Genomic DNA, 27,931 nt, shown 5'->3' with positions numbered 1-27,931 from the left:
TCAAATAAAAAGAATATAGCTACTGAACAGCCAATCAGAAAATAGCATTGCTGTATCCGGGTAAGATTTAGATATTCCCGCTACAATGTTACATTCTGATTCCAACGATACAGATTCACGCGCTCGCTTAAGTGGCTACAGAAGACGCCAGTTGCCACATTGATGCAGACGCTCGCTAAAGTAGTTACAGAAGAAAATCTCACTCTGGACTCAGTTCAAAACTTGAGAGCCCTGCATACGTCTCTTTGGTGCTATAAACCTTTTCAAAATGTTCTGTACCCAGAGCCTTTATGGTGCTGCAATGAGACATTTAAGAAAGCATGAAACCACACCTGCAACATTTTATTCTCATTTGTCAGATTTGTTGTCATTATGTTGTTGCAGGCTTGCTGGGCAGCGTGCTCCAGTCCGTCAGGGTTATACACTCAAGATCCATAGACCCACATGTTACTCAGTGTCCGTTACACAAACACGTGTCCCCCGTAAACAATGACGGGTAGGAACAAAAATTACTATGTCCGCTTGGCGAATAAATAGACTGAATAACTTAAACGTTTCACACATAAATATACGAATATAATAACAGTTAAAGTGCTGTAAAATAATGCTGACAACGAAGCAATCTTATGAAATAATTAACTTATAACTTATAAAGCTTAATAGCAGCATAAATCAGTATTATTGCAGGTGACAGTGGGTGATCTGCAGACTTCCCGGTGTCCTGGCGACTATTCAATCAAGTTGTCTTTGCCCTTAATGATATGACATAAAGGACAAGTGATCAGACCAAACAGCGTGTCTGTCCACAGCAGTCCTGCTCTTGGTCCTGCCCCTGTAGGGGAGTGACCTAACGGGGAATGAGAGTCTGATCCTCCGCCACCACATCACTCTGCCCCGCCGTGCGCTGTAGGCCATTCCGCCAGCGAGCCTCAAGGATCTCCAGCAACACATCGCATCTGAAAACATTCAGGTGAGAATAAAACCAGAGCAGACTGTGCTTCGGCTGTTTGTTTGTTTGTTTGTTTTTTGTTTTTTTAGACGATGCTGCCGCACCTCCGCTTCAGCTCACCAGCCGCGCAACTGTGGGAAAGGTCGTATTTACGATTAGTGGTCGAGCTGCGGCAGCGGAGAGCGACACATTGTAAATACATTAGTGCAACAATTTACAGCAACACATGCATTTGGGATGCATTTGTGACCAGGATGATTTGGATGGTAGATAGATTGGACGTTGAGCGGTGTTACGAAATAATTACAGTGCAGTGAAATGACGCAGGCTGTGCAGTTTCACCATAATATTTAATCTAGTCAGCATACCAGCTCTCTCTCTCTCATTACCATATGAGTGTGTGGGACACCGGACCTCCCTGTGAAGGAGTCCCGTTTGTGTATGGTTAAACCTGTCCCGTGTTCTGCAGGTTTCTAATTACCACCAGAACAGTCACGGTCATTTTTCCGCTTTACAAAAACATAGGAGGGAACAATGGGCGATAGGGTGAACAGAGGTAATATAAACCCCCCTGCGCTGTAATTCAGCTCATGACCACTAGATTGGGCCAGTTTTAATTTTGGAAGTTACATGGTAACAGTCCTGATGCCAACCTTTGACCAAGCAAGTCATTTCAGTCTCAGGAGGTCCCTAAGAAGCAGTATTTGTTGAATATTTATACTGTTTACAGTAAGAAATAGAAGCAGTGTTGCTATTTTTATCATTGTTGTTATTATTTTGTTACACCTGAATATGTAGAATTTTTTAAGTTAATATGTGAATCAAATGAGTAGCAGAAAAAAAATGAGTCAAATTTATGTGGTATCACTGCACTATCTACAACAGTGTACTGCTTTTGTTTGTTTATTTTGTTTTATAAAGCAGTTGTAATATACCTTTGTATAGCTTTGATATTATACCTTTGAAAAGACTAGAGTGCCTCATTTCTAATCGGCATCATGGTAATAATTAGCTGGCAGCAACTAGATTGTGTTGTTCAACAGTGTAGTTGCTGAACCAAAGCTGAACAATGCAATCGCTAAGCAACACAGAGGCACCGTGAGTGTGAGTGGTGACTTAAAATGAAGTGTGCTGACGTGAAAGGTTTTTGTTCAACAGGCATTTCACAACATTATTGTCAGGATTTTTATCAGAATAAAACACATGATCAATACAATAAATTCATTGAATTCAATCTGCAGTTAAAGGTTTTAATCATTTACAAGACAGATTATCACTTTGGGCCTCATTCAGTATGGTCTGTTTGCAAAATGATAGTAAAATATTTGAACACCAAGAGGCAAAAGTTTCTTTTTTCTAGATGCATGCCTGTGTAAACCGGAAAAGGTCAGTGATTTCACTTCAAACTTGACCCATCCAATCAGAGCTGGAGTGATTTCTCCATTAGAGGTCAATGATGTCTATTTACTTTGAATTAAAGCCCCTCGAGGCATATTTGTGAGACTGGGCCACACAAATAAAATTGACCTTACTTGATTCTATTTTTTCAGGATGTCCCGAGAGCAGATAGCGGTGGCCCGCGCCAGGAAAGCCTTCCAAACCGGCAGATCCAAGCCTTTAGAGCACCGGATCCGCCAGCTGAAGAACCTGCAGCGATTATTTGTTGAGAGGCAGACAGAGATATCAGATGCCATCAAAAAAGACCTCAATAAAGTGAGTAGTGAGCGACTGTAACCTGCATCTGTCTGCCTGCCGACCAGGCTTGAGATTTGGGGTTGACTCTGATCCAGTGAGTCAGTGAGTCAGCCATGCTCCCTTGGCTTCCTCACTACATACACAACGGCCTCAAATGTAGCTTCCTGTGGTTTTATCTACAGGAATCAATGCCAGTGAGGCAGTGACTCTCACAATTAGAGTCAGAGCTGGAGTTGTGCACCACTGTCTGCCTGTTTAAAAAAAATAAAACATAAAAACATAAGGAAGCAACAGAAAGAAAAACAGTAAAACATATAAACAGTAAAACATATAAAGCACCACAAAACACATAACAAGTGACTGTAATGTTGTATGTCATACAGACAAGCATTGACTGTTGGTTTGAATGAATGCACTAAGAAGTCTCACTCTGCAGGCTCACTCAGCCATTAGAGGCCAGTGATGTCTATTTACTTTGTGGTCCTCATGTACATGCTTTCTGTACAATATCACACTGTGTAATGCTAATTGTTCTCATCCACAGAGTGAGGTGGGGACCCAGCTGTATGAGACCCTGGGCCTGGAGGGGGAGATCACTCTGGCCATCAAGAAGCTGAAGGAGTGGGCTGCCCCCCGACCCGTGGAGAAGAACCTGCTCACCATCTCAGACACCGTCTACATCCGACCAGAGCCCCTGGGAGTCGTGCTGATCATCGGGGCCTGGAACTACCCCTGGGCTGTCACCATACAGCCTCTCATAGGAGCCATCGCTGCTGGTAATGTATGATGCTGCACGAATGTGTGTGTGTGTGTGTGTGTGTGTGTGTGTGTGTGTGTGTGTGTGAGAGAGAGAGAGAGAGAGAGAGAGAGAGAGAGAGAGAGAGACACATTTTCACTTGAATTCATCCTCAGTCGCCTGTGATGAAATCAGAGAAGAGACTATGGATAGGTCCATTGGTCAACACTCAATATCTTGGGCACTGCTGACTGGACTTTGATGAAGCTTTTGAAAATGATGTGCATCATTTCTCTTTGCCAGACTGGGTGAAGGGGGCCTAATGTTTTTTTGTGTGTACAGTACACAAATATGCTAGTAATCAAATTTTCACAAAATCCAAGGAAGGGTAATTATGCATATCATTGCTTCATTCAATCATTTTCTGAATCACACCGATCACATAAAATGTTGGACAGCGATGATGGGATTTTGATGAAATGTAGGAAAAGATGTATCTCATTTCTTAATTTTGTTTCGAGGAGAGTCTGTCTGCAGCATGCATGGAGGTGCTGATTATGAAGACACGTGTTCCTGTGGTTACATCTGCAGAAATCAAAGGGCGTCTTGTCTTGTAGCGTCTTGCAGCGCTGGCCGTGTCTTAGAGGGGTGTGTTCTGGAGATACAGTGGTCTGTTTTGGCACTGACTGTGTAATTTGTGTAATTGTCTGCATGCCAGTCAAGAAACATGTTGTGACATTTTCTCTGCTTCCCACCGCGACTCTGCATCTTTCACAGTGGATGACATGTTTGCTGTTTATTTTTCAAATCTGTCCAGTTTTCACTGTGACCCATTCTTGCCCTCTCGTGATCATGACAGCTCTTTTTTTTTTTGTCCTGACATTGCATAACGTCCCTATTTCCTGCCAGCCAGTTGTTAGCGTGTCAAAGGCCACTCCATGAACTCTGCACTCCAGTCATGAAATCATAAGATTAAGAATAGACTCAGCTGTCCTGAAAACAATTGTGAAAGACAGTTTGTGTGCTGTGTGGTTTGGGTCCCAGTGTGAGTAATTGTCACATTGATGTCAGCATGTGTTTTTGTATCCTTATGTGTGCATGATGGTTTGTTAATGTCCCTGTGTGTATGTGTGTGTGTGTGTGTGTGTGTGTGTGTGTGTGTGTGTGTGTGTGTGTGTGTGTGCGTGTGTGCGTGTGTGTGTGTGTGTAAGCACATGCATCTCTGACCTCTGATGATTGTTTCTATCAGTGATGCTCAAAGACCAAGGTTAAGCTCTGTCCTTACGCTGAGCGAATCACATCTCTGCTGCTTTGTTCATCTACCAATGACTGGCATCCAAGATTTTTGCTAATGAATAAACTCATTAACGATTCATCTGAGTTTCAAAAGCGACCACCAAATGGCCACTGAATAAAGGCTCTAAACCAAGTTCTTGGTCTGGCTGTGATCGCTTTGTGATGCAAACCTCCTGTGGAGTGTTTGCTTGTGACTGTTTCCACTTTCCACTGCAATGATTTTGAACAAATTTGACAACATCATTTAGTCTTTTGTGTTACTCTGTAGTTGCTTGAATACATTTGGTATTAATTTGTCTCTAACTAAAGAGTATAGCTGCAGGTATTGCTGCAGGAGCTATCACGCTGTTCAGCCCAGCTTGATCAAGCTTTGTTAATAGCTGGAGGCTTTATTTGAGCAAAGGTTTATCAGGCTACAGTCAGCGCAGTGCAAGTATTTGCCCAGGGTGGACTTTATTCTGTGGCCTAGTCCTATCTGATCTTACATGGAGGATTACATATCCTCACTGGGTCAGAAGTCGATCCTTCTGCCTCCTTAACAGATACATGAGAGAGTGACATGCAATATGAAATAAAACTCTGGTTACTACCTTCTAAACAAGTCTGAAAATGTCTCAAACTGGATTATTTATACTCGAGGCCTTAAATAGCAGCCTGGAAAAGAAGTTGTACTGCTGTACTTGCTGTTGTATTGTCATGCTGCCTCCTGCTGGCAGCATTCAAATTGAAAACACAGGGGATTAATTTTCTCCCAGGAAACTACTATTAACAACTATAACTATAACACAAATAAGAGTGTGTTTATTCTCCTCAGCACCTGCAGCCCCCTTTTTTTAGACCCATTGTTTTGGAAGTGGTATTCATCATCTGACAGCTGGGAACCTAAAGATCGATTTGAGGTGCAACTCAACACTATGTGTCAATTTTTTCTAGTCATAAATCTGTAATAAACATTGTGTTTTGGTCATGCACCTATTTATTTATTTATTTATTTATTTATTAAGGGTTAGAAAATTATGATGAAGCCCTATGATAGCCATTCCCATGCTCAATTATTTGTTGTTGCAGCAATTTTTTTTGTTGATAAAACATAGAAGAGGTATTCATAATCTGAAAGCGGGGAACTTGCAGTAAATTTTGAGATGCAGCTCAGCACTATATGTCCAGATTTTATAGTCATGAATCTGTAGTAGACATTGTTTGTTTGTTGTTGTCTGTTTGTTTTGTTAGACGCCCATTAAATTTATAGTGTATATGGTGCACATGTGTCTAGAACATTATGACTGAAGCATATGCTGGCCATTCTCAAGCCTATTTATGTCTCATAAGTTTGTTAGACAGATTTGGTGTGAAGTTTTACCATTTTTGACCACTCTAGAATTGATAAACATGGGCAAAAATCTCTCAAAATACCACATTAGGACATGAAGACCTTGATTTGGTGTCAAAAGCTGCTGACATTTAGATATTTCTGTAAGAACTGCATTTTTCAGTGATTGGATGGGAATCACTTTTGTCTGGAAATTGCTCAGAAACGCCCCTTTATTGACAATATATCTGGAAGGCATTACATGCCCTGAATGCCTTTGGTCTCTAGTTTGTGGCTGTGAAGTTTCAGGAAGCTAGGACCTAGAGGTCACAATGGGTCATTTTGTACAGTGATGTCAAGTTTTGAAAAAATAGTCTCACTTCAAGGCTACTATGGGGCCTAACATCATCACACATGAATAAAACTGGGCTCATTGAATCCATTAGAGTCTTGCCTTTCCAGTAAAACCCAATTCATGCAACTCCAAGGCCCCAGTATTCACAAATACACCATTTTACAATAGCCCAAAAGAACACATTTGTACTAAGTGCAATTTTTTTTTTGCCCCAAACTGCATGGGATTCACATAAGGTGGACATGTCTGCAAAGTCGAGACCCGTGGGTGCTCATAGAGCCCATTTTCATTCAGATAACGTGAGTTCAGAGGTTAAGGGAACCCTTTGAAAATGGCCATGCCAGATTTTCCCTTGCCAAAATTGACTTCCGAGCAATTTTTAGCCCCCTTGCCAGCAACCTAGTATGACACACTGGTTACCAACAGATACCAACAGGTGGTCCAGTTTAATCTGATAATAGCGTCTTCACTCAATATGTTCAAGCTTTAAACCTGAATCTGCTACAGCCTGCATTTTTATTATTTAATTTAAGCTTCTTTTGTCCTTTACCCCTCTAGGTAACGCTGCCGTGGTGAAGCCCTCAGAGGTCTGTGCTCACACTGCTAAGGTCATGGAGGAACTGCTCCCACTTTACATCGACAAGGCAAGAATGAGCTGCTCGTACTTTCATTCTACTGTCAGAGTTTACCTGACAACACAGAGGAGATGCTTCTCGAGCTACACTATAATCGGTTCAGAGTGGAAAATTAAACCTTTTTACTTGCCAAATGTACAAGTATTTATGATCAAAATCAAACTTTACTTTTCAGTAAAGCCAAGCTAAAGTAAAGACCCAATGTTTTCAATTCATCTGACATGACTGGTCAAACACCAAGTATCCTTGTCAAGCCATTATTTTCTCTTTTTCTTCTCTTCTCTTCTCTTCTCTTCTCTTCTCTTCTCTTCTCTCAGAACAAGGAAACATAATGTGATTTTATTTTTTACACCATTAATAAGATAGATTACATTTTTATACTGTACTTTGTTAAGGTGTTATTGTAGGGCTAACGTGTACTGTATTAAAACACCTTTGTCAAAACTTCCAATATGGTGCAAATTCATTAATGTTGCTTCAGGAGCTGCGCATTTTTGCATATTATTAACTGTGTATGTGCCTACTCTGTGTGTTAGGAGCTTTACCCGGTAGTAACCGGAGGCGTGCCAGAGACGCAGGAGCTGCTGCGCCAGCGGTTCGATCACATCTTCTACACCGGTAACAGCACGGTGGGCAAGCTGATCATGGAGGCTGCAGCCAAACACCTGACCCCGGTCACCCTGGAGCTGGGCGGCAAGAGCCCCTGCTACATCGACAAGAACTGTGACATCAGCGTCGCCTGCAGGTCGGAGCGCTGCTTCAGCTCCTCTTTCTGGCACTTTCTCATTTCAGTGAGACTGCTTAACATCATGATGAAATGAAAAATTTAATTCTATTTAAGTACACATTTTTAAGCAATGAAAAATGAAGTAAATGATGAAAATGATATAAATGAAAAAGAATCTCATCTCATCAAAATACCATTACTTTTACTGTCTGGAAAACATCATTGCAGTCAGTGACTGGTTTACACCTCTGAGTGACAGATACCAGGCTATGTTATGTCTCAACGCAATGCTCTGTTTCAACAGGAAGACATAATATTTGCTTTTCATCTTCATCAATAAGTCTCTTGTGCTGTGTCTGTTCCCTCCTGTCCTCCCTCTCTTGACCCCTCCTGTATGCAGGCGTGTCGCCTGGGGGAAATACACTAACTGCGGTCAGACCTGCATTGCCCCAGACTACATCCTGTGTGAGCCCAGCATCCAGGAACGGGTCATCGCCGAGGTCAAGAAGTCCATCAAGGTAGACCTGAAAAACCAGCAGCAGACCTGATGTTTCCCAAACAGATCATTCTAACTGTTTTGTAAGCAAGGGTCTTCAGAGAGTAGGGATCATCCTTTTCAAACATAATATCGTTTTGAAAAGAAAGTCTTCCTATTCCTATCACATTCCAAAGGATGGAAAAAAAATCAAAAGATAAGCTAATAATAACCTTTCATGATAAATGTTTATTAAAATAGAACTTTTCAAAAACAGAGTGACAAAGTGGTTCTCCCAAACAAGATGAAACAGTACATCAGACAAGGTAAAAGCAGGATAAGGGTCACACAGTCATGAAAACGGAAATGTGGAAGGAAAAAGAGCTAAACATGTGATATATTAGTATCTTTAAAGAAGAAGAAGGGAAGGGTAAGGTAAGTGCAATAAAACAAAAATAGATTAGCTAATAAAAAATGAAGCAACCTATCTGCACCTTATCTCTATTTCTTGCTTCACACTTTGGGTTGAATTTTATGAAGTCTGAGATGGTCAGTGCACTAAAGCACTAAAGCACTTTGGACTTCCTGTGTGTGTGAAATGTGTTAGACAAAAAAAAATCCTTCCTTACATGTTAGATGAGCTGCACTAATGAAATGATTTCCTCTCCCAGGATTTCTACACAGAGAACCCTAAAAGCTGCCCCGACTACGGACGCATCATCAATCAGCGCCACTTCAGGAGGATAATGGCCATGACAGAAGACAGCACCATCGCTGTAGGAGGAGACAATGACGAGTCAGAGTGCTACATAGGTACGATTTTTGCCCCATGTCAGTTCTTCACAGATTATTACAACATATAATTGACAGATCCTATGATTCATAGCACACAGGTTTAAAAAACCTTGTCAGTCCTGCCAGTCCCATCAGTGTTTTGTCATTGCCACATGGCCAAATTGTTGTTCACACCCACAGAATTTTATTTTAATTTTTAGCGGAGATCCCAAGAATACAAAGACACCAAATACTGTACGTCCTGCTGAATTACAGGGAACTGTGTATGAAATGAGTCACAGCAGTTTTCTGTTTGACCTAATGGTGCAGCCATAACACAGTGGCCTCTTGGGTTTGAATATTCCTCTCAGTATAAGCATGACGTAACTTCAGTGAGGTGATACAACCAGCAGATGTATGTGCTATTGTCCTACAGTATTGGAAAAAAAAAAGTTTTTTTGGAAAGTTGGAAAGTTAAGGGGGTTAAACTTTATTTATTCAGTGAACTTTTGCAGGCAATAGAGCATTCATCCAGTTATGACCATGGTTGAATTGACGATTTTGTCATAAAACATCATTTTCTGGGTTATTTTCAGCCCCGACAGTCCTGCGGGATGTGAAGCCGGAGGCGAAGGTGATGCAGGAGGAGATATTCGGTCCTCTGCTGCCCATCCTACCGATCGGTGGACTGGATGAAGCGATCAACTTCATCAATGAGAGAGAGAAACCTCTGGCCCTTTACGTCTTCACACCCAGTGACAAGGTGTCTAACAACAGGCATCACATACTTACACACAGATACACAGATAAACACAGTGAGGAACACATTCACGTAGATGGAAACCAACACACATAGACAGAAACACACACAACAAAGTAGATAGGTTTAACAGGGGATGTTTGGCATTCATTAAATTCAAAAGCAAGCTGGCATTGAAAAACCCAGGTTGTATTGTGGTTGGGTCTAAAACCTAACAGTAGTTCGTACAAGTTTTATTAGCTGACATCTATTATTGGGTGTTGTTTACCTGCTCTCCCATCAAAAGTCATCTTGTTTAAAATATTTTCACAGACTGGGTTGCAATATTTTCATGCACGGCACTACGTCATTGTTATACTTGAGATACTGTACGTTTTTTGATATATCAGATCCTCATGTGAACACCTACAGTATAGAGACACAGGCACATGTGCAAACACAACACGTGCACACACAAGAACAGTCATAGCTGAAGATGCAGACACACACACATGGACTGGATGAACTGATTCTTCTCCTTTTATCTGAAGGTAATAAAGAGAATGATAGATGAGACGTCCAGCGGAGGAGTGCTGGCCAACGACTGCCTCGTGCATTATTCTGTCAGCTCTCTGCCCTTCGGTGGAGTTGGTGAGTACAGACAAGATCCGCTCTGAAACACACCAGCACACACACACACACACACACACACACACAAGCTCCCACTCGCTCACTGATGTGTTTACCATCCACCCACACACACATTCACTCACTCACTCAGTTACGTGCTCACTCTATCACTCCACTTTCTCACCTAGAAACACACACAAACATACAGGGATGGACAAAATAACAGTATCGTACAAGACAACCCAATCCAATCCAGTATCCATAGGGAGGAACAGGGAGTGCTGCTCTGGCTCAAGAACAATAGTGATGTTCAGTCGTGTTTGAAGGAAATTTCAGGTGCTCTTCAAGGACAGGGTCAGTATTCCAGATAAATAAATAACGACTGTACAGCTCACTGGTAATGGGAAGTCCATGGTTTTTGGTTGGTGTAAAACATTGGTTTGTTTATACTACGGACTTATATTACAAGTAAGCAGTGGTGGAAAGAGAACCACAAACTGCTACTTAAGTACCACTGATATTTTACTTAAGTAGAAGAAGGTCTGCTGTAAAAATCTACTGAAGTAAAAGTAAAAAATGTCTCTGTTAAAATGTACTGGGAGTAAAAGTTGAGTTACTTTTTCCAAACAGTGTCTGTGTTCGCTGTGATCTTTTCCATACAGTCAGAAATGGGACAGTACACAGTTCAAACTAGATTCTTTTAAAGGTGCATCACACAAAACTGAAGTGAGGACCCCGTAGACTCAACTGACAAATGTGGAATAAGCGAATGACCATGATGATTGAGTCTACGTGGTTCTCATCGTCAGGCCAACTCACTGATATCATTCCCTCACATTTACTCCACATTTTTGCCAGTTGAATCTAAATGGTCCTCGCTTCCACTGATCATCTGTAACTTTTCATCGGGCCCTTTTTATTGTGAAATTTGGAAAAGACAAAAAGTAGAACCAACAAAGTAGAACCAGATTCCTCTTCTCTTCTTTGCTGACTGAGCGTTTTATTGTAAAGAGTCCCACAATCTGTCATTGATAATTTGTTCTCTGTAATGGATGTGATTTAAAATGTAGTGAAGTACAATACTCAAGCAGAAATGTACTATAGCATCTGTAATTAGTTATTTCCACCTCTGTAAGAAAGCTGGACAGTCATTGTTACTTATCCCTGAAAAGCAGCTTTGTCAAGCTGATTTTTGAGACTTGATATATGATTTACTTATGTAGCTGCCTTTGTAGTTATTAAATACTGATTTGTAGGCGAAGGGGGTAACTAATTCATATTTACAAAGGCAGTTGTATTTCTCAGTGTTACAATAAAAGAGGCCTGATAATGACCATTTTTGTAAGTAAGTCATCAAGGCAACATAAATCAAGAATAATGCCAAGCAGGCAAACTGCAAGTGACTGAACAACAGTGAGAATTGCTAAATAACACCACAAACTAACGCCTCAAAAATACTGAATCAGCAACTCAACAAGAACTGAACATTTTGTGCGTCACAAAGCTGGTGTTTATTACACAGTAAATGCATTTCACTGTGATGAAGGACTTTAGTGTTATTTTTGTCCACATGCACAAAGCATCCTTCTCTGTTCTGATGCACAGGAAACAGCGGTATGGGCTGCTACCATGGCAAGTTCAGCTTCAACCAGCTGAGCCACCTCCGCAGCTGCCTCATCAAGAAGCTGAAGATGGAGGGGGTGAACAGCATGCGCTACCCGCCTCACACACCCAAGAAACTTGGCTGGGCGCGCTTCTTCATCCTGAAGAACCCAGACCTGGGCTGGCTGGGCCGCATGGCACTCCTAACCATCTTTGCTGTGGTGGCCGCTGTCGTGATTCAGGTAAGTCCGGGGAGACAGGAACATTGTCAGTGACTTGATTGATTTGTCACCCTATGCTGACTGATCGTGGGTGGTGGGGGAAGCTCTGATCAGTCAGTGTGGTGGTTTTGTGCAGCTGCAATGTTTTAAACAGTCAAGTTACATCTTTTTAATGAGTTAAAATACCTTCCAGCATAAATTATGTATTAATGAAAAATAATAATAATGAAAAACTAAAGAACTTAACATTTACCCCAGACATGGATGTAATCATTCTCCCAGCATTGTGTTTGACATGTTTATTCCTGTATGCCTTTAAATGAAGGTTGAGATGAAGTGGGAGGCTTTGTACTCAACCTTTCGTCCATTTTGAACTTGCAATGCAGAACCATTGGTCATCAAACATCTATAGCAAAACAAAAAAAAGTGGAAATCTGATTGGCCTTTAGTGGCTGACAAGCTAGTTGACTGTCTCTTCGGCCCACATCAGCTGAGTTTCCCAGGTCGCCGAGCTTCTCAGGAAATTAATGGATGTCCAGTGACTTCATTGTGTTCTGCTGGCAGTGCGAACACAGAGGAGAGACATTAAGAGACACTGATTCACAGCCTCTGATTGGTGCATATGTGTTATGTTTTTCAGAACTGTCTCCTGTGATGACATCCCAGTACTTCCCAAACAACAAGTCTGTTGTTGCCTTGACCCTCAGGACCCAAGAAGAACAGAAGAGCACAAGAGTGCAGCGTTAACTTTGATAGACTCCTGCCTAAATTGCACCAGTATCGACACAGGGCTTGTGTTTATGCCTAGGCTGTCATAGAGTTTAGGTTTGGGCGAAAACCCCACCTGCCTTATTTTATTCTGCATTTCAATAACAGTTTCAGACGCATCAGCTGGCTCAACTAGCAACTAATTTTCCTGAAAGTGATTTATTTTTCCGTATATATGGCACTTTGATTTGTTCTGTACTACTCCTTTATACCTTAACCTGTGAGATCAGGTTTGCATACTTTAAAAAAAAGTTTTAAATGAACTTTACTATATAAACACTGCTGCTATTTTGCTACAGATAATTTTAAATGAAGTAACAAACAATTTAAGGAAAGCAATGACTTGACAAAGTTTGTTGAGGCTACCATATGTCACTGTGAGAGGGCCCAAACATTTCAACATTCTCTGTGAAAGTGTATAACATGCTGATGGCTATTATATTGTTTTATACTAAATGAAGGACTCGAAGGAAGCGTTTACAGTTCGTAAAATGAGCTAAGTGTCATTTCTCTTTACACTTGGCAATTCAGCACTGAAAGTCTACAGTCCGTTTGAGTGCATTCCATTTCATTGATGAATGGATCAATCGATGTTTAGCCTTATGCCACTTTATAATTCCTGCCCAATGAAGGTTTATTATTTTTTAGTATGACCTGCTTGGAGAAACTCTCGAGTTTATCTGTCAACAACACATTTGTGCCACATTTTCGTTTCTCTTTGAACTGACCGCAGCGGCCTTTCACCTGAAGAAGACTGTTGGAAGAACTTTTCATCTTTATTTCACTCTCCCCAATATTTCCCAACACCAAACAAATTAAAATAACCTTGTGAATTGTGTCTTAATTTGACTTTAAACATTTCAATGTTTTAGTTTTTGTTTTAGTTTATCACTATATTGAAATTGAAATGAACTTGTAATATTTCAGTAAATATATTTCTATATCTAATTAATATTTCAATAAACTCATATCTGTATTAGTTGTATTTGAAGTGATTGTTTCCTATATTCTTGTCAAGATAATCATGGCCTCACAAATCATGATCTGGTTGATGGGGCGTTCCACATAATAGTGAGGCTAAGTCGCAGCGGCCCTGGTTTGAATCCGGCCCAGACTCCTTTGCTGCATGTGATCCCCTCTCTCTGCCCTGCCTTTCCTGTCTCTCTCTACTGTGACTGTCTAATAAAGAACAAATGCCTCAAAATAACCTTTAAAAAAGTAAACAGTAAACACATACTGTATGTCCAAATGAAAAAAGGGAAGAAAAACTCAATCTTGCTAAGTCAATTAAAGAGTCATACTTTAATTGAAAAAAATAATAATAATAATAATTTAATTTAAAATTTAATTTAAAAATTTATTTGAAAAAAAAATCTTGTTTTTCTCAAAATGGGAAAAAAAATCTGAGAGTGGAATAAGGTAATCCCTCTTGTTTCCAATACTAATCAGCTTCATAGTATCTGCTTTTGCCACCAGGTGTCTGTCTTCTTCCAACACACCCAACAAGTGGAGGTGCTCACTCCACACCCCTTTCGCTCTATCTCACGTGCTCATACACACACACACACACACACACACACACACACACACACACACACACTTTGTGTTACTCTCATTACTGTCTCCCTCCTCACTCTCAGAGCTCAGAGTCAGTATGTGAGGGTGGCTGCAGGTGGTCAGGATCCTCTCTGGTGTGTGTGAGCTGATCATGGACTTCTCTCTTTACCTCTTCACTGTACTCTCCCTCCTCTCTCAGTGCTCAGGTAAGACAGGCACATAGATTTATTTGGACAATTACACTTACAGGAAGGAACCTCGGCTTGGGTTCAGCTCTCTGTGCTGAGTATAAGACAGTCTGTTAATTAAGAAGACCAGAAAAATTGTTGTAAGTTCATTAAGCTTTCTGACTGAAAGCTCAAGTCCAAGTCAAAGCAAAATTAAACACATAATAATAAGGAATTATTGCCAGCACTTCATTCAGATGTGTCATGGCCATAAAACTTTCTAAATGTGACATGTAGCCCTCTACCAATATGTACAAGTCAGGGGTTCAAATGTCTTTACTGCAAAATATCCGAATCAAAGGGACACGGGTGCATTAACCATGACAGCACTTATGTGTGAACACCCAATAAAGTTACATCAGTTTTTTATTTGTTTATTTATCTATTTTTATTCATCAGAAAATCTAAAAAAAAAAACAAAACAAAACAAAACAATTGGAATATGAGAAGAAAACTGGTTGGTTACCACCTCTGTATTGTTCTCAGTTGGTGAGAGTGGTTTCCCTCTCTCAAGTGTAATTCACATCAGCAACACAACACAGGACAACAGCATGAAACATAATCAGCATAAAAGAATTAATATATTTTTATATATTACATATATTTTTAGTGTAAATCATTAGTAATTGTAATTAGTAATTGTTTTTATGCAGCACACTGATGAATCTAGGTGAAAGCCATTATCCCTTATTGATTTCCCTTATTGATTAATCTGCTTCTGGTCCTCTGGCAGAAACATTTGCTTTACACAGTGAATTATCAGTTCTATGGTTTATGAGTGTTGACTTTGTTAGACACTGAAGCAGAGCATTTTAAGTTAGATGTTTCAACCATATTTTAAAATTTGAAAATGGAGAGATTTTGATTATAGGGTTAGTAGACCCACATGATTTAGAAAATAGGTTGTTGCAGTGTGAAATGTGGCTAAATTGCAGTAAAGGGCCAAACATTCAAAATCACTGCTATGGTCCTTTAACAGAACAGCTGCAGTACTTGCTGTTTTTACCACAGATCTGTGGCATGCTGCTCTTATAACACAGTTAAAAGTTAGCCCAAGTTCTACACATTAAACTTGGAGGTCACCTTATTTTTGCCATTATTACTTAAGTGTCCCGTGAGTATTTTCAGTGTTTGAGTAACTTCAAGCTTGAATGTGACCAGCTCAGCACTCTGCTTTCATCTAACAAAAAGCTGTCAGGAAAGGAGATGTGTGTGTGTGTGTGTGTGTGTGTGTGTGTGTGGTATACACGTGATTGAATCAAATAAAAGTCATTGTAAGTCATCAATTTGTCACTGGTTAAGCTGATACATGAGACTTTGATCCTGATCTGAGTATTTAGAAATAATTGATCAAAATATAGGAGTGATCAAATGGTGGAGCTACTGACGTGAGAACTAATAATTATCTTGTGTGTCTGTGTGTGTGTGTGTGTGCATGTGTGTGTTTGTGTGTGGGACTGAGAGAGTGAGTGTGTGTTTGAGAGTCTACCCTTGGATCTGTCCTCATCTGGAGTCTTAAAGGTCAAGCGTACAGCGTAGGTTTCAAGTTTCAAGTTCCAAGTTTATTTCATTTAAATAGCACTTTAAAAAGCAAACACGTTTTGCACCAAAGTGCTTTGGAAAGGCAGACGTGCATATGTACACTTAAAAGCACAAAAGCATATATGTGCATGTTGTTGAAATAAGGCAAATTTTTAAAGATAATAACAATTTAACATAACAATTTAAAACCCAAGGAATGAGATAAAAATAAAAGCAGGTTAATCATAAATAAAAGCCAAAGAACAAAAATTGGTCTTAAGGTGCTTCTTAAAAGCATTGACAGACTCGCTCTGTCTGATAGCCTCCGGGTGGCTATTCCAGCAACCATGTCTCCTAAAAATTATGGAACCATACAGTTTAACTGCATTCTTAATTACCTTTAGGGGAAACATATTTTGTTGCAGATCATGTTTGTTTCTAATCAACATCGGTAATTTAGCCAGTTTCGTTACCTTTTGTTACCTTTAGCCACCAAAACTGCTGGATTAAGTTTAGAGCATGGTTGGTGTAGGCATTAAAAAAAAACACTTGGCTACAGAAATGTAACGTTATGGGTGCAAACTTTGCAATAAACACCACTGTTGCATCAAGCTGGACTCACTGGACTCCTAGTATTGACTTCAGACTAAACAATTACAGATGTTGTTGTGATGCATAACAAGTAAATGTTATCTGTGACAAAATGGCACCGTGGTGGGATGAGGGGTCTGGTGGTGCTCTAAGGGGTGTGTAGTGAGTGGGGATGGGAGAGATTTGAGGACAATTAGAAGGATTTTAAAGTTTATCTTGAAATGAATGGGGAACCAGTGTAAGGACACAAGGATGGGGTGATGTGGTCTCTTCTTGTTGGTTACCATGTAGTAGTGTTTTGAATTGAAATGGTAGCCTGAGAGATGCCTATAGGTAGGGGGAACTACATTAGTCCAGCCTGGATGAAATTAGTACATGAATGACTCTTTCTAAATCTCTTTCTAAATGGCTCTGAGTTGGAAGAAGCTGGACCTGACAACAGAATTTACCTGCCTGTTAAAATTTAGATCACTATCAAATGTAACACACCAAAGTTCTTGGCATTATGATCTGATGTAGGCAGAAAGGTGATTGAAGCTTTGGGCAGTAAGAATGGTATGATGTGGGGGGGGCAAAGTGCGGGATCTCTGTCTTGTCCGCTTTGAAATGAAGGAAATTATGAGCTAATTGGTCTTTCATATGTCAGAGACATTTTTGTAATCAAGTTATATCGGCCTGCTTTGAGGATATGAGGGACAGGTAGAATTGAGTGTCATCTGCATAGCAGCGAAAGGAGCTGTTATGCATTTGGATGATTCTTCCTAATGAAAGCATGTAAAAACAGAAAAGTGGACCTAAAACTGAATCATGTGGAACACCACATGAAATACTGACAGGTGGGGAGGATGAGCTCTCAGTAGAAACAGTGAAACATCTGTTTGAAATGTAAGAATGGAACCAATCGAAGGAAGTTGGGTCAATGCCGGGCTTCTTAAGGAGTGGCTGAATATGACATGCTTAAAACAAGATGGGATTATACCTGTGGCAAGAGAACTGTTCAAATGGTCAGTAAGCTAAGATCAGCTGCTTCAAATGACTGTTGGAACTTTGTTGGAATAATATAGATGGAATATATTAAAAGCAGGGTCTCAATAACCAGTGAGAAATTTTTGATAGTGCAAAATGTTTGACTTAATTTTGTCAATTTTGTTTCAAAAGAAATCTTCAAAGCTTACTGTAATGGAGTTTGTAGTGGAGCAAGCAGAGGGATTAACTATGGAGTTTATGGTGCTAAATACGATCCTGGAGTTATGACTGAAGAATTTTTAGCTTGAAGGAATACTGATATCTCCCAAGGATAGTCTGGCTCCAAGAATATCTCCACAGAGGGGTTAACTATGGAGTTTATGGTGCTAAATGGGATCCTGAAGTTATGACTGAAGAATTTTTAGCTTGAAGGAATACTGATATCTCCAATACCACCAACTCAGTGACTTGCCTGTTTGGACAGATGAGCAACAGCAGGAGTTCCAGTTCAGTCTTATTAGTGAATAATTTTAACTGGCTTATCATACAAAATAAAAAGGAGGTGGTGGGTTACAAAGTAATTTAACTTCAAACACAATTACTGTGTAAACCTGGGAATGAAGAAACAAGACTAGGTCTAAACCTAGTATATCACTGGACCTGGACTAAGTGGCTGTTTTGACTGGTACCAGGAACAGTGGCTGTACTGGACAGCAGATTGAAAACCCTGATTACTTTTACAATTAAATAGCAGTGCTGTATTTTCATTGTCACATCAGAATCAAACATTGCTTTGATGATACAGTTGGTTTGGTGTTTTGCCTACTTCTTTGTTTTTAAATATTTACATTTTTGCACATTTATCTACTCTGAATGTGTGTTATTAACTCTCACATAGAGATAATGATAATAATAATAATAATAATAATAATGATATGTTATTATTGTTTTATATGGAACTGAAATTGTAGCTCTTTTTATTGCTATGGTCTGCTAATTTCATTAGAGGATCATTTTGGCCACAGTGAATTTTAACCCTGTTTATCAGCGTGCCCTCTCTCCCTTATAAAATTGCTGTTGATTGAATTTATGTTATGCTATCATCAAAGGAAATTTTTATCATGTCCTTCGCTCTTCATTTGACTTCAAATGAGAGATTAATTAAATTTGACATTATACAAGATATAGCAATGTGTGCATCTACAAACACTGGCAAGGTCTAACCTCTTAAAGCATTATGTTTATTAATGACAAGAGGCATTTATGTTGAAAATTAGTAGGCTTGCGTAATGACTGACTCCACTGACCTCTGTTTTTACTGTGTGGCTATCGAGACGAACTAGTGCTTCCTTGTCTCATTTGGAACATAGTGACTGTCTCACTTTGATAAGGCAATACATCAACTTTCTACAGCACGAAAAGGCCAGCATCCAGGGTTTGTTCCGGAAATAAACAAGGATTGAACATCTGGACTTATTTTCTGAAGTGGAGTAACCTAAGATGGCAAGGTGATCCTCAGGAAACATTATTGGTACTTACAAAGTCCAACCAAGACACGTATGAACAGCTGCCAGGCCACCTCCTGGACCCAAACAAAATACATCATGAGCATGATCAAAAGAAATTAAAAGTAAAGGCCGGATTATGCTTCCGCGTACGGGGGTTGTGCGAGGCACACATTTCCTACGCAGCGCGTGTGTGTCCAACATACCTCTGCGAAACACACTGAGCAATTCTCCGCCCACCAACGTAGACCCTGTGACATATGGTCGCTGCTCTTCTGTACGTCTTTGTAATGGGGAGAGGACGAGTCGTATAGGTGCGGGTACTTGCGCACCTCCTCGGCCAGGCGTTCTTCCGCGAGATCCAGCATTCTCCAAAGTTTTCAAACACAACCGACGAGTCGAGACACAACAGTTGTTTTAAAAATGGCGCTGCCGGCCGGCACAACAACAGGATGTGATGCCGGTTGCAACGAAATGCCGGAAACGATGTACTTCAGCGGACCAATCACAGCTCTTGTGGGGCTGCGTAGGGTCCGCGTAGTTACAATTTTTGGGAGGCACGCGGCAAGGCTCTGCGGCAGTCTCACAACCCCCGTAAGCTTCGCACAACCCCCATACGATCTTCTTACGCAGAAACATAATTCAGCCTTAAGGTTCCAAACCATCTTTCAATATTGCATACAATTCAAGGTTTTTCCCTTTGTAACTTAACAGAACTCTTTCAAACTACTTTCAAAAAGACTCTTGAAACGAATATGGCAAGAAGTGCAGTTACATCCCTTTGTGGTGGATTCACTTCATGAAGGACTCTGAGGTGTTTCCCCCCCAATTTCAGGCAAAGCTTCTTTAGGCCAAAGTTCAAGGCTCTGTGCTTACGTACACATCTCCAGCGACACCCTCTCTCTTGTATTCACCTTATGACTGCATCATTTCATAACTGAGAAAAATCTGGACAAACACTTGAGAGAGGTGGTCACCACAAAAAAGACACGTCTGACCATGAGGTGTAGCAGACTCAGTCCCAGGTTGCTGAGTTTTGTTTTGAGGATCACAAGTTCCATGAGCTATAGTGTCTGATGTTGTTATTGTAAGTGTCGGTGGAGTCACCTGACTACAGGAGAAAACGACGGTCGTTAGGGTCACCTGACTCCAAGACTAAATGATGGTAGTTAGGAACACAAGTGGTCAAGAGTGAATGGTTCAATTTCCTAAGAGGGGGTGACAGGACAGCTTTGTAGGTTGAAGATAAATGATGTCTGAGACCTCCTCTTCTGTTGAGAGATGGTTTCTCTACCTTAACACAGATAGCTTCCTTCACTCCTCTTTCAAAACATTTGTCCACCCTATCCAAGATATGAACATTATGGTCATTCAAGGAGTGCCCCTTTTCTTTCACGTGCAAGTAAACATTACCTGCACCTGAAGAAAAACTATTTCTGACCAATGTGCAGTCCAAGGCTGTGGCTGAATAGTAGAGGGAGAATTCATCAGGATTTAAGAAAGGACGGACGTGGTGCAAAGTCAATTGGACTGCATGTCAACTGCTATGTAATTATGTAACAACGGATATTAGTGATGTGGGTGTGCTACAGTGTTCCAAAAGTTGACGAAAAAAGTGCATCTTAGATACTTTGCCCCATGCATTCTAATTGTGTTCTTTCATTCAGGCTAAATAAACGAGGACAACACAATAAAAAATATTACTTCATTACCAAGGTTATTGAAATAAAAAAAAAGGATTATAGACTACCAGTCACAAAACTGAAACAAAATGGTTGTCACGTGAATATTGCTCACAATCTCCCTCCTGTCCACTCATATTTATCATATTTATGAATCCCAGTAGATGAAACACTCACTCCACTGAGGTTAAGGTTAGAGTAAATGATGGGAATGGGCATATCTTGTACTAATAGGCTACTAGTAAATAGTAACATAGGTCAGGTGATTCGTCTGCTGAGTGAACAAAAAACACTGGGGGTATTAGAGCGTGAATGTGAGATCATCAACACTCAGTTAATACCAACAGAAAAACAGATTTGCTCAAAGGGGAGCTGCACTGAACTTACAGTGTGTGTGTGTGTGTGTGTGTGTGCGTGTGTGTGTGTGTGTGTGTGTTACAACTCTTTCACCCTTTGGAACTGAGCACTGTACGTCTCTTGCAGCTCAGTGGTGTTACCAGAGCCAGTACTCCTGTGCCGATACATGCAGAGGTAAGCCAAGGAGGAAAGTGGCTTAGTGTTTACAGAGACTAACCCAGAATTCAGAGATTACACACAATGTGTCCATCACTTTCATTAGAGCAAGACACTGATCCATATTCACTTTAAAGGTGTCATGTGTAGCAACATCATTCCATCATTGTCAAATTACTTGTAATACATTTGTACAATTAACACAAACAGATGAGACCCTGGTGAAGATTGCTACAGAGATAAAGGGAAGCAAGACAGTGTCCTCGCTAACTACTTTGTCATCAACTCTGGATGAATAAACGCACTGTGATGCACAAAATGAATTGGGTTTTGGACCTATTTTTATTTTATCCTACTAACAAAATTATACAAGGCTAATTTATTTGAACAGCATATATGAAATGCATGTGATCTTGGTAACAATGTGATACACTTAACTCAAAAGGTCTTTCTTTATTAACGGCATCTGGCTGCAATCAGGAGACGAATGGTATTTAAACTGCTGCTAAAATCATAGTTACTAGAAAAAGTTTTGCAACAACATTGTTTTCTGGGTTGTGTTTGAAAGGACCACAAAATGAAGTTGTGTGATGCATTTGGTTGCAGTAACAGTCATTTTTTAAACATTTTTTTTCTTACTAACAATGCAAAGTAAGTAAAGAGGATCATGCCACTTGTGATTTACAGTACTTCTTTTCTCTCTTCTCTTTACTCTGCCTCTGGTTGGCTAGCTGTCACCATAACCCTAACCAACAAAGGCAACAATCACTAGCCGATCAGAGGCAGCGTATGGCGGGTATGCAGGCCCAGCAAGTCAATTTTAATTAGGATGCATATCACGATTTGTTTTGACCTACGCAGGTTACTTATGGACCTTGTCACATAACATAATCCAAGCAGTAGCCTACCACAGAGTTTAGGTAATTGCATAAAAGTAAATGTGAGCAGTATTTTCTGTATTTAACTCACCTGGTACTAGAGAGACATTTGTAAACAGCTTTGTGACCAAGGTCTAGTGAGTGCTGAAGAAAATGCTGTCGTCTCCTGTTTTATATCTGTCTGAGTGACACCACTTGAATAGCCTTACAGAGAGAGACAGTAAAAACAAAAATTTGATGCTGCTGTCCTTTCAGACCCGGGTCACTGGGCAGCTCAGTTTCCAAGCTGTGGAGGATTACGTCAGTCACCTATCAACATTGTCACCAGCAAAGTGCATGTCAACACCGCCCTGCCACCCCTCAACTTCATAGGTCACACAAACAGGATCAACATCACAGTGGAGAACCTGGGACACTCTGGTAACAAAGACCATGTTTTGTTATGTTTCTGTTAACTGTCAAAGTGATGAAATATTAAGGGATACATTTTTCACATTTTTCACAGAAGAACCTGATTGTTACATGCAAACTATGAACACATCTCTTCTCCCTCGACAACATCTTGCTTTACCTTGTGAACTTATTCTTATTCCCAACGCCCACTTTCCTGCTGAAGGTTGAACTCTTGTCTAATAAAATCAGATTTGTCATCTGTGCTGAGACAGTCTGTCCTCCCTCCAGCCCACTTTGCCCTGCCTCAGTCTATCCGTCTGACTGGAGGGGCTCTGCCAGGTCACTACAGGGCCTTCCAGTTTCATTTCCACTGGGGTGTAAATGGAGAACCAGGATCAGAGCACACAATAGATGGAGAGAGATTCCCCATGGAGGTAACTCACAGAAGCAAAAATGCACAAAGCAAAAACTCAAATGTCTTGCTATGGAAATAATTAGATTGTATACAGTCTGATGCCTGATAACATCGTTTGATAGTCTTATACAGTGCATGCAGTATAAAACATGCCTCAGTGTATTGTAATATTCCTGTTTTTCTTTTTTCTCTTTCCGGCTGTTGTCTTGCTCTCTACCCAGCTTCACATTGTCCACATCAAGGAGCCATATGGTTCTCTGGCAGAAGCAGAGCATCGCGATATAGCTGGTATAGCTCTGCTCGCCTTCCTGTTTGAGGTTATATATTTATCTTTGCAAGTCTGTATTCATCCCTCAATATCACTTGTTTACATTCAGAATGGAATCAACCCACCCAGTCAAGAAAGTGCTGTATCCAGTAGGCAGATTGAGGAGGGTATGAGGGGAAATGTCATCCCCTTTGTTTGTGAAATGACCAAAATGCATCAACCCTTCTTAACCTGCCATCCCACCTCTCCATCCCCAAGTAACAGCAAGAGTGCATGGGCAGAGGGATTGTTTAGTTGAACATGTCAGTCTAGTCTACCTGCCTCATAGAGGCTTTATCTGAGTTTTATGCAAATTAGAATCTATTATCCCAACCATAGCTCTGAAATATCAGCAGCCTTACTGTGCTGTTTATTGATAAATCCATGCCGCTGTCCATGGTGCTGAAGTAGCAGGCAGATTTGTAATTGCGCTTTTTTCCTTATGTTCTGCCCTTCTGTCAGTTTCATCTTAGATCTCTAATATTCTCTAAAGCATATACTATAAATAGTCAATTCTATACCATATTGTAGCGTATATGCTCTATAAAGTAGTGTCACATTCATGCTCAAAGTGACAAGTAGCAATGTGTAGTCGCAGAAGAGCAAGGGAATCATAGGGGCATGCTGCTACCTGTTTTATTCCTACAATATACCTTTAATATTTTTATGATCATTCAGTAGCTTACTACTGAAAATACACCCCTGACTGGGGGGCGCCCCTGTAGCTCACTGAAAAAGAGTGCATGCCTCTTGATAAGGCTGAGTCCTGCGTGTCATCCCCCCTCTCTCCCCTGCCTTTTCTGTCTCTCTACTGTAACTGTCAAATGGAGCAGAAATGCCAAAAAATAATCTTAAATTAAAAATACTCCATAGATCAAGCCATCTCTGTAACAAAATATTTTAGGGGAGACAGTACTACACATATAGTTTTTACTATAGATGATTGGTGTAACCTGTGAGTGGAGCAGGCACTACGACTGAGGAAATTAAGGTGTACAATGACCACACCGCACTCAGCTGCTAATTACATAATTTAAAATCAAAGTTTATACCATCAAAACTATGGTGTGTTTTGAAAAATGAGCATTATTAAATGTTTAATGCCCACATTAAGTTACAGAGTAGCCCTACACAAATATGTTTTTAGCCTAATAGCATTTCTATGAAATCGAAATTATAATCACAACTATAATATCAAGAATTTGGCTAATCCTGCTGTACTAATACTTAATGCCATACCTAAACGGGCTGAGGGGAATGCAGGTCTCTCCTCCACTTTCTCATATTGTGGAGCACAACAGCAGACAGGGAAAAGAGAGAGTGTGGCAGCAGCACCACAGAGGCCTGGTTAGAAATTAACAGAGCTTGAGGCCAAAATGCCTTTGAATGCTCATAAACTTTTGGCCCCTGTCTGCTCCTTCAGCACCACGGACAGCACCCCCTCCCCCAGATCAACTACTGTGACCATGGGTGTGTGTTGGCTGGTGGTGTGGGGGGCAGGGGGGTGCTCCTTTGGCCTAACCTCCCTGTTAAAAAATGACAAAATACCTACAGGCTGTTTCTCTAATCTGACGTTTCTTTTTCACAGGAAACCACAGAAGATAACCCTCATATTGACACAGTAATAGATGCTTTAGGCCGAGTACAAAACAATGGTATGAGCATGGTTACATAACTGTAAAGAACATAGAAATATATGGAGCTTTTTTGTGGCATATAGGCAGGGGCATCGTAGTGGGGGGAAAAGCGGGACTGATTACCCAGGGCCACAATGGGGGAGGGGGCCCTCGAAAGGCCTGAAATAAAAAGGTTTGCCTATTGGCTGGCTATACAAGGGCCCAATAAGATTTCTTTTCATGGGGCCCAAAATCCCTGGTGCCGCCGCTGCATATAGGCCCTAAGTTCATGATTTTCAATTAACGTCTTTGTTTTATAATCTAGTACGTAATATTCTTTTTGCGAATATCCAAACTATGCCTCCTCACCCCTCTCCGTCCTTTTAGGCAGCAGAACAGTGATCACAGACTTCCGGCTCAGTGACATCATTCCATCTGCAAAGGAGCTCCACAGCTACTATCGCTATGTGGGCTCCATGACAACACCAGGCTGTGAGCAGGCGGTTGCCTGGACACTGTTCCACAAGACCCTGCCCATCAGTAACAGACAGGTATGCAAGCAAAAGTCATTGACGTGTCAAGGTTCACTGAGGTGTGAAGGATGTCAATAGATTTATCAATTTACCAAGATAAAAGCATTTACAGAGCAATTCTGTGCACATTTACACTATATTACCAAAAGTATTCGCTCACCCATTCAAATGATCAGAATCAGGTGTCCTAATCACTTGGCCTGGCCACAGGTGTATAAAATCAAGCACTCAGGCATGCAGACTGTGAAACAAGACATTTGTGAAAGAATGGGCCGCTCTCAGGAGCTCAGTGAATTCCAGCGTGGAACTGTCATAGGATGCCACCTGTGCAACAAATCCAGTCGTGAAATTTCCTCGCTCCTAAATATTCCACAGTCAACTGTCAGCTCTATTATAACAAAATGGAAGCGTTTGGGAACAACAGCAACTCAGCCACGAAGTGGTAGGCCACGTAAAGTGACGGAGAGGGGTCAGCGGATGCTGAAGCGCATAGTGCAAAGAGGTCGCCGACTTTCTGCACAGTCAATTGCTACAGAGCTACAAACTTCATGTGACCTTCAGATTAGCCCAAGTACAGTACGCAGAGAGCTTCATGGAATGGGTTTCCATGGCCGAGCAGCTGCAGCCAAGCCACACATCACCAAGTGCAATGCAAAGCGTCGGATGCAATGGTGTAAAGCACGCTGCCACTGGCCTCTAGAGCAGTGGAGACGCGTTCTCTGGAGTGATGAATCACGCTTTTCCATCTGGCAATCTGATGGACGAGTCTGGGTTTGGAGGTTGCCAGGAGAACGGTACATTTCAGACTGCATTGTGCCGACTGTGAAATTTGGTGGAGGAGGAATTATGGTGTGGGGTTGTTTTTCAGGAGCTGGGCTTGGCCCCTTAGTTCCAGTGAAAGGAACTTTGAATGCTTCAGGATACCAAAACATTTTGGACAATTCCATGCTCCCAACCTTGTGGGAACAGTTTGGAGCGGGCCCCTTCCTCTTCCAACATGACTGTGCACCAGTGCACAAAGCAAGGTCCATAAAGACATGGATGACAGAGTCTGGTGTGGATGAACTTGACTGGCCTGCACAGAGTCCTGACCTGAACCCGATAGAACACCTTTGGGATGAATTAGAGCGGAGACTGAGAGCCAGGCCTTCTCGACCAACATCAGTGTGTGACCTCACCAATGCGCTTTTGGAAGAATGGTCAAAAGTTCCTATAAACACTCTCCTCAACCTTGTGGACAGTCTTCCCAGAAGAGTTGAAGCTGTAATAGCTGCAAAAGGTGGACCGACATCATATTGAACTCTATGGGTTAGGAATGGGATGGCACTTCAGTTCATAGTATGAGTAAAGGCAGGTGAGCGAATACTTTTGGTAATATAGTGTATGTTGACCTTTGACCCGAGTCACATACCAGTCCAAGCTTTTAAAAGACACTAAAAGACCCAGTCAGGGATATTAAGACTAAAACAAAATCTAATTATTTCTCTCAGGTATGTTTTATATGATTCAAACTGTTTTGTGTGTTTAGAAAACATGTTTTAGTATATATAGTGCAGGTCACCATCATCATGTGACTCAGCGCAACACTAGTAAGAATATAGAGGCTCCGTGGTCTGTACTGACAAAAATAATACATCCATACACACACACATCCATAGTATTGCTTCATCACTTGTTTTTTTTTTTTTTTTTTTTTTTTTTTTTTTGGAGAGTACATGTGTTGCAGTGCAGGGTGGGTGGTGATAGCAAAGTGGATTCAGGGGAAGGAAAGAGGTGTAGCTCAGGTCAGATGTTACCTGCTGCCTGTAGTGGACCTCATGTGTGAAGCTCCTGTTAGCTACTCACATTGTGGCCGTAACTCATTACTTTCTATAAACCCAATAAACGGAAATGTTAGGTACAATTATAGGAAAATACACCTCCTTCATACATGACACAGCTGTTCAAACACCATAGGTTGTTTGAACAGCTGTGTCGTAATGCTCCTTTAAAAGTGCAGCATGTGTTCACAACTTTCGTTTTTTCCTTGCACTGCGCCTTTCTGATCTTCTGTCCTATTCCCTCTTACATGTCAATTCCCTCCTTTGTACTTTTTATTCCTCTCCTCTGCAGCTGGTGGCGATAGCTCAGCAGTGTCGATTTTGGACCGGCCAGCCCATGACCGACATCTTCCGGCCAACGCAGCCTCTCGATGGCCGAGTTGTTTATCGGTCCATGGCAAGTTCACTTCTGCCTGATGTGATCCTGCTGTGGCTGGGAGTTTTCTGTGGGGGGTGGAGTCTGATACAGTGACTCTGCCCATAAGGACTATATTTA

The 27,931-nt window shown here is 41.0% G+C and overlaps 2 protein-coding genes across 2 annotated transcripts; both read left to right on the top strand.

The window, feature by feature from the left end:
* Positions 1–850: 850 nt before the first annotated feature.
* On the top strand, positions 851–13,862 carry aldh3a2b (aldehyde dehydrogenase 3 family, member A2b). The gene is made up of 11 exons (XM_030069501.1): positions 851–970; positions 2,500–2,662; positions 3,189–3,420; positions 6,899–6,984; positions 7,512–7,720; positions 8,103–8,220; positions 8,849–8,990; positions 9,548–9,714; positions 10,242–10,341; positions 11,926–12,164; positions 12,784–13,862. The coding sequence occupies exons 2-11, from the start codon at positions 2,501–2,503 to the stop codon at positions 12,796–12,798; spliced, it is 1,470 nt and encodes a 489-aa protein (XP_029925361.1). The 5' UTR covers positions 851–970; position 2,500; the 3' UTR covers positions 12,799–13,862.
* A 709-nt stretch (positions 13,863–14,571) lies between these two features.
* LOC115371624 (carbonic anhydrase 4-like) lies at positions 14,572–27,907 on the top strand. Its single transcript, XM_030069085.1, has 8 exons — positions 14,572–14,674; positions 21,444–21,491; positions 22,607–22,771; positions 23,033–23,178; positions 23,381–23,476; positions 25,055–25,121; positions 25,470–25,633; positions 27,728–27,907. Exons 1-8 carry the CDS (start codon positions 14,620–14,622, stop codon positions 27,905–27,907), a joined length of 921 nt encoding a protein of 306 aa, XP_029924945.1. The 5' UTR covers positions 14,572–14,619.
* The last annotated feature ends 24 nt before the right edge of the window (positions 27,908–27,931 follow it).

This window comes from Myripristis murdjan, chromosome 14 (genome assembly GCF_902150065.1).
Source record: "Myripristis murdjan chromosome 14, fMyrMur1.1, whole genome shotgun sequence".
NCBI lineage: Eukaryota > Metazoa > Chordata > Actinopteri > Holocentriformes > Holocentridae > Myripristis > Myripristis murdjan.
This window is presented reverse-complemented; position numbering and strand designations above follow the sequence as displayed.

Excerpts from the sequence above, each read along its gene's own strand:
- LOC115371624 (XM_030069085.1), top strand. The coding sequence starts at position 14,620 with ATGGACTTCTCTCTTTACCTCTTCACTGTACTCTCCCTCCTCTCTCAG. Across the intron at positions 23,477-25,054 it reads TGCTCGCCTTCCTGTTTGAG|GAAACCACAGAAGATAACCC; the intron begins GTTATATATTTA and ends TCTTTTTCACAG. Across the intron at positions 25,122-25,469 it reads AGGCCGAGTACAAAACAATG|GCAGCAGAACAGTGATCACA; the intron begins GTATGAGCATGG and ends CCGTCCTTTTAG.
- aldh3a2b (XM_030069501.1), top strand. The coding sequence starts at position 2,501 with ATGTCCCGAGAGCAGATAGCGGTGGCCCGCGCCAGGAAAGCCTTCCAA. Across the intron at positions 6,985-7,511 it reads TCCCACTTTACATCGACAAG|GAGCTTTACCCGGTAGTAAC; the intron begins GCAAGAATGAGC and ends TCTGTGTGTTAG. Across the intron at positions 10,342-11,925 it reads TCTGCCCTTCGGTGGAGTTG|GAAACAGCGGTATGGGCTGC; the intron begins GTGAGTACAGAC and ends TCTGATGCACAG.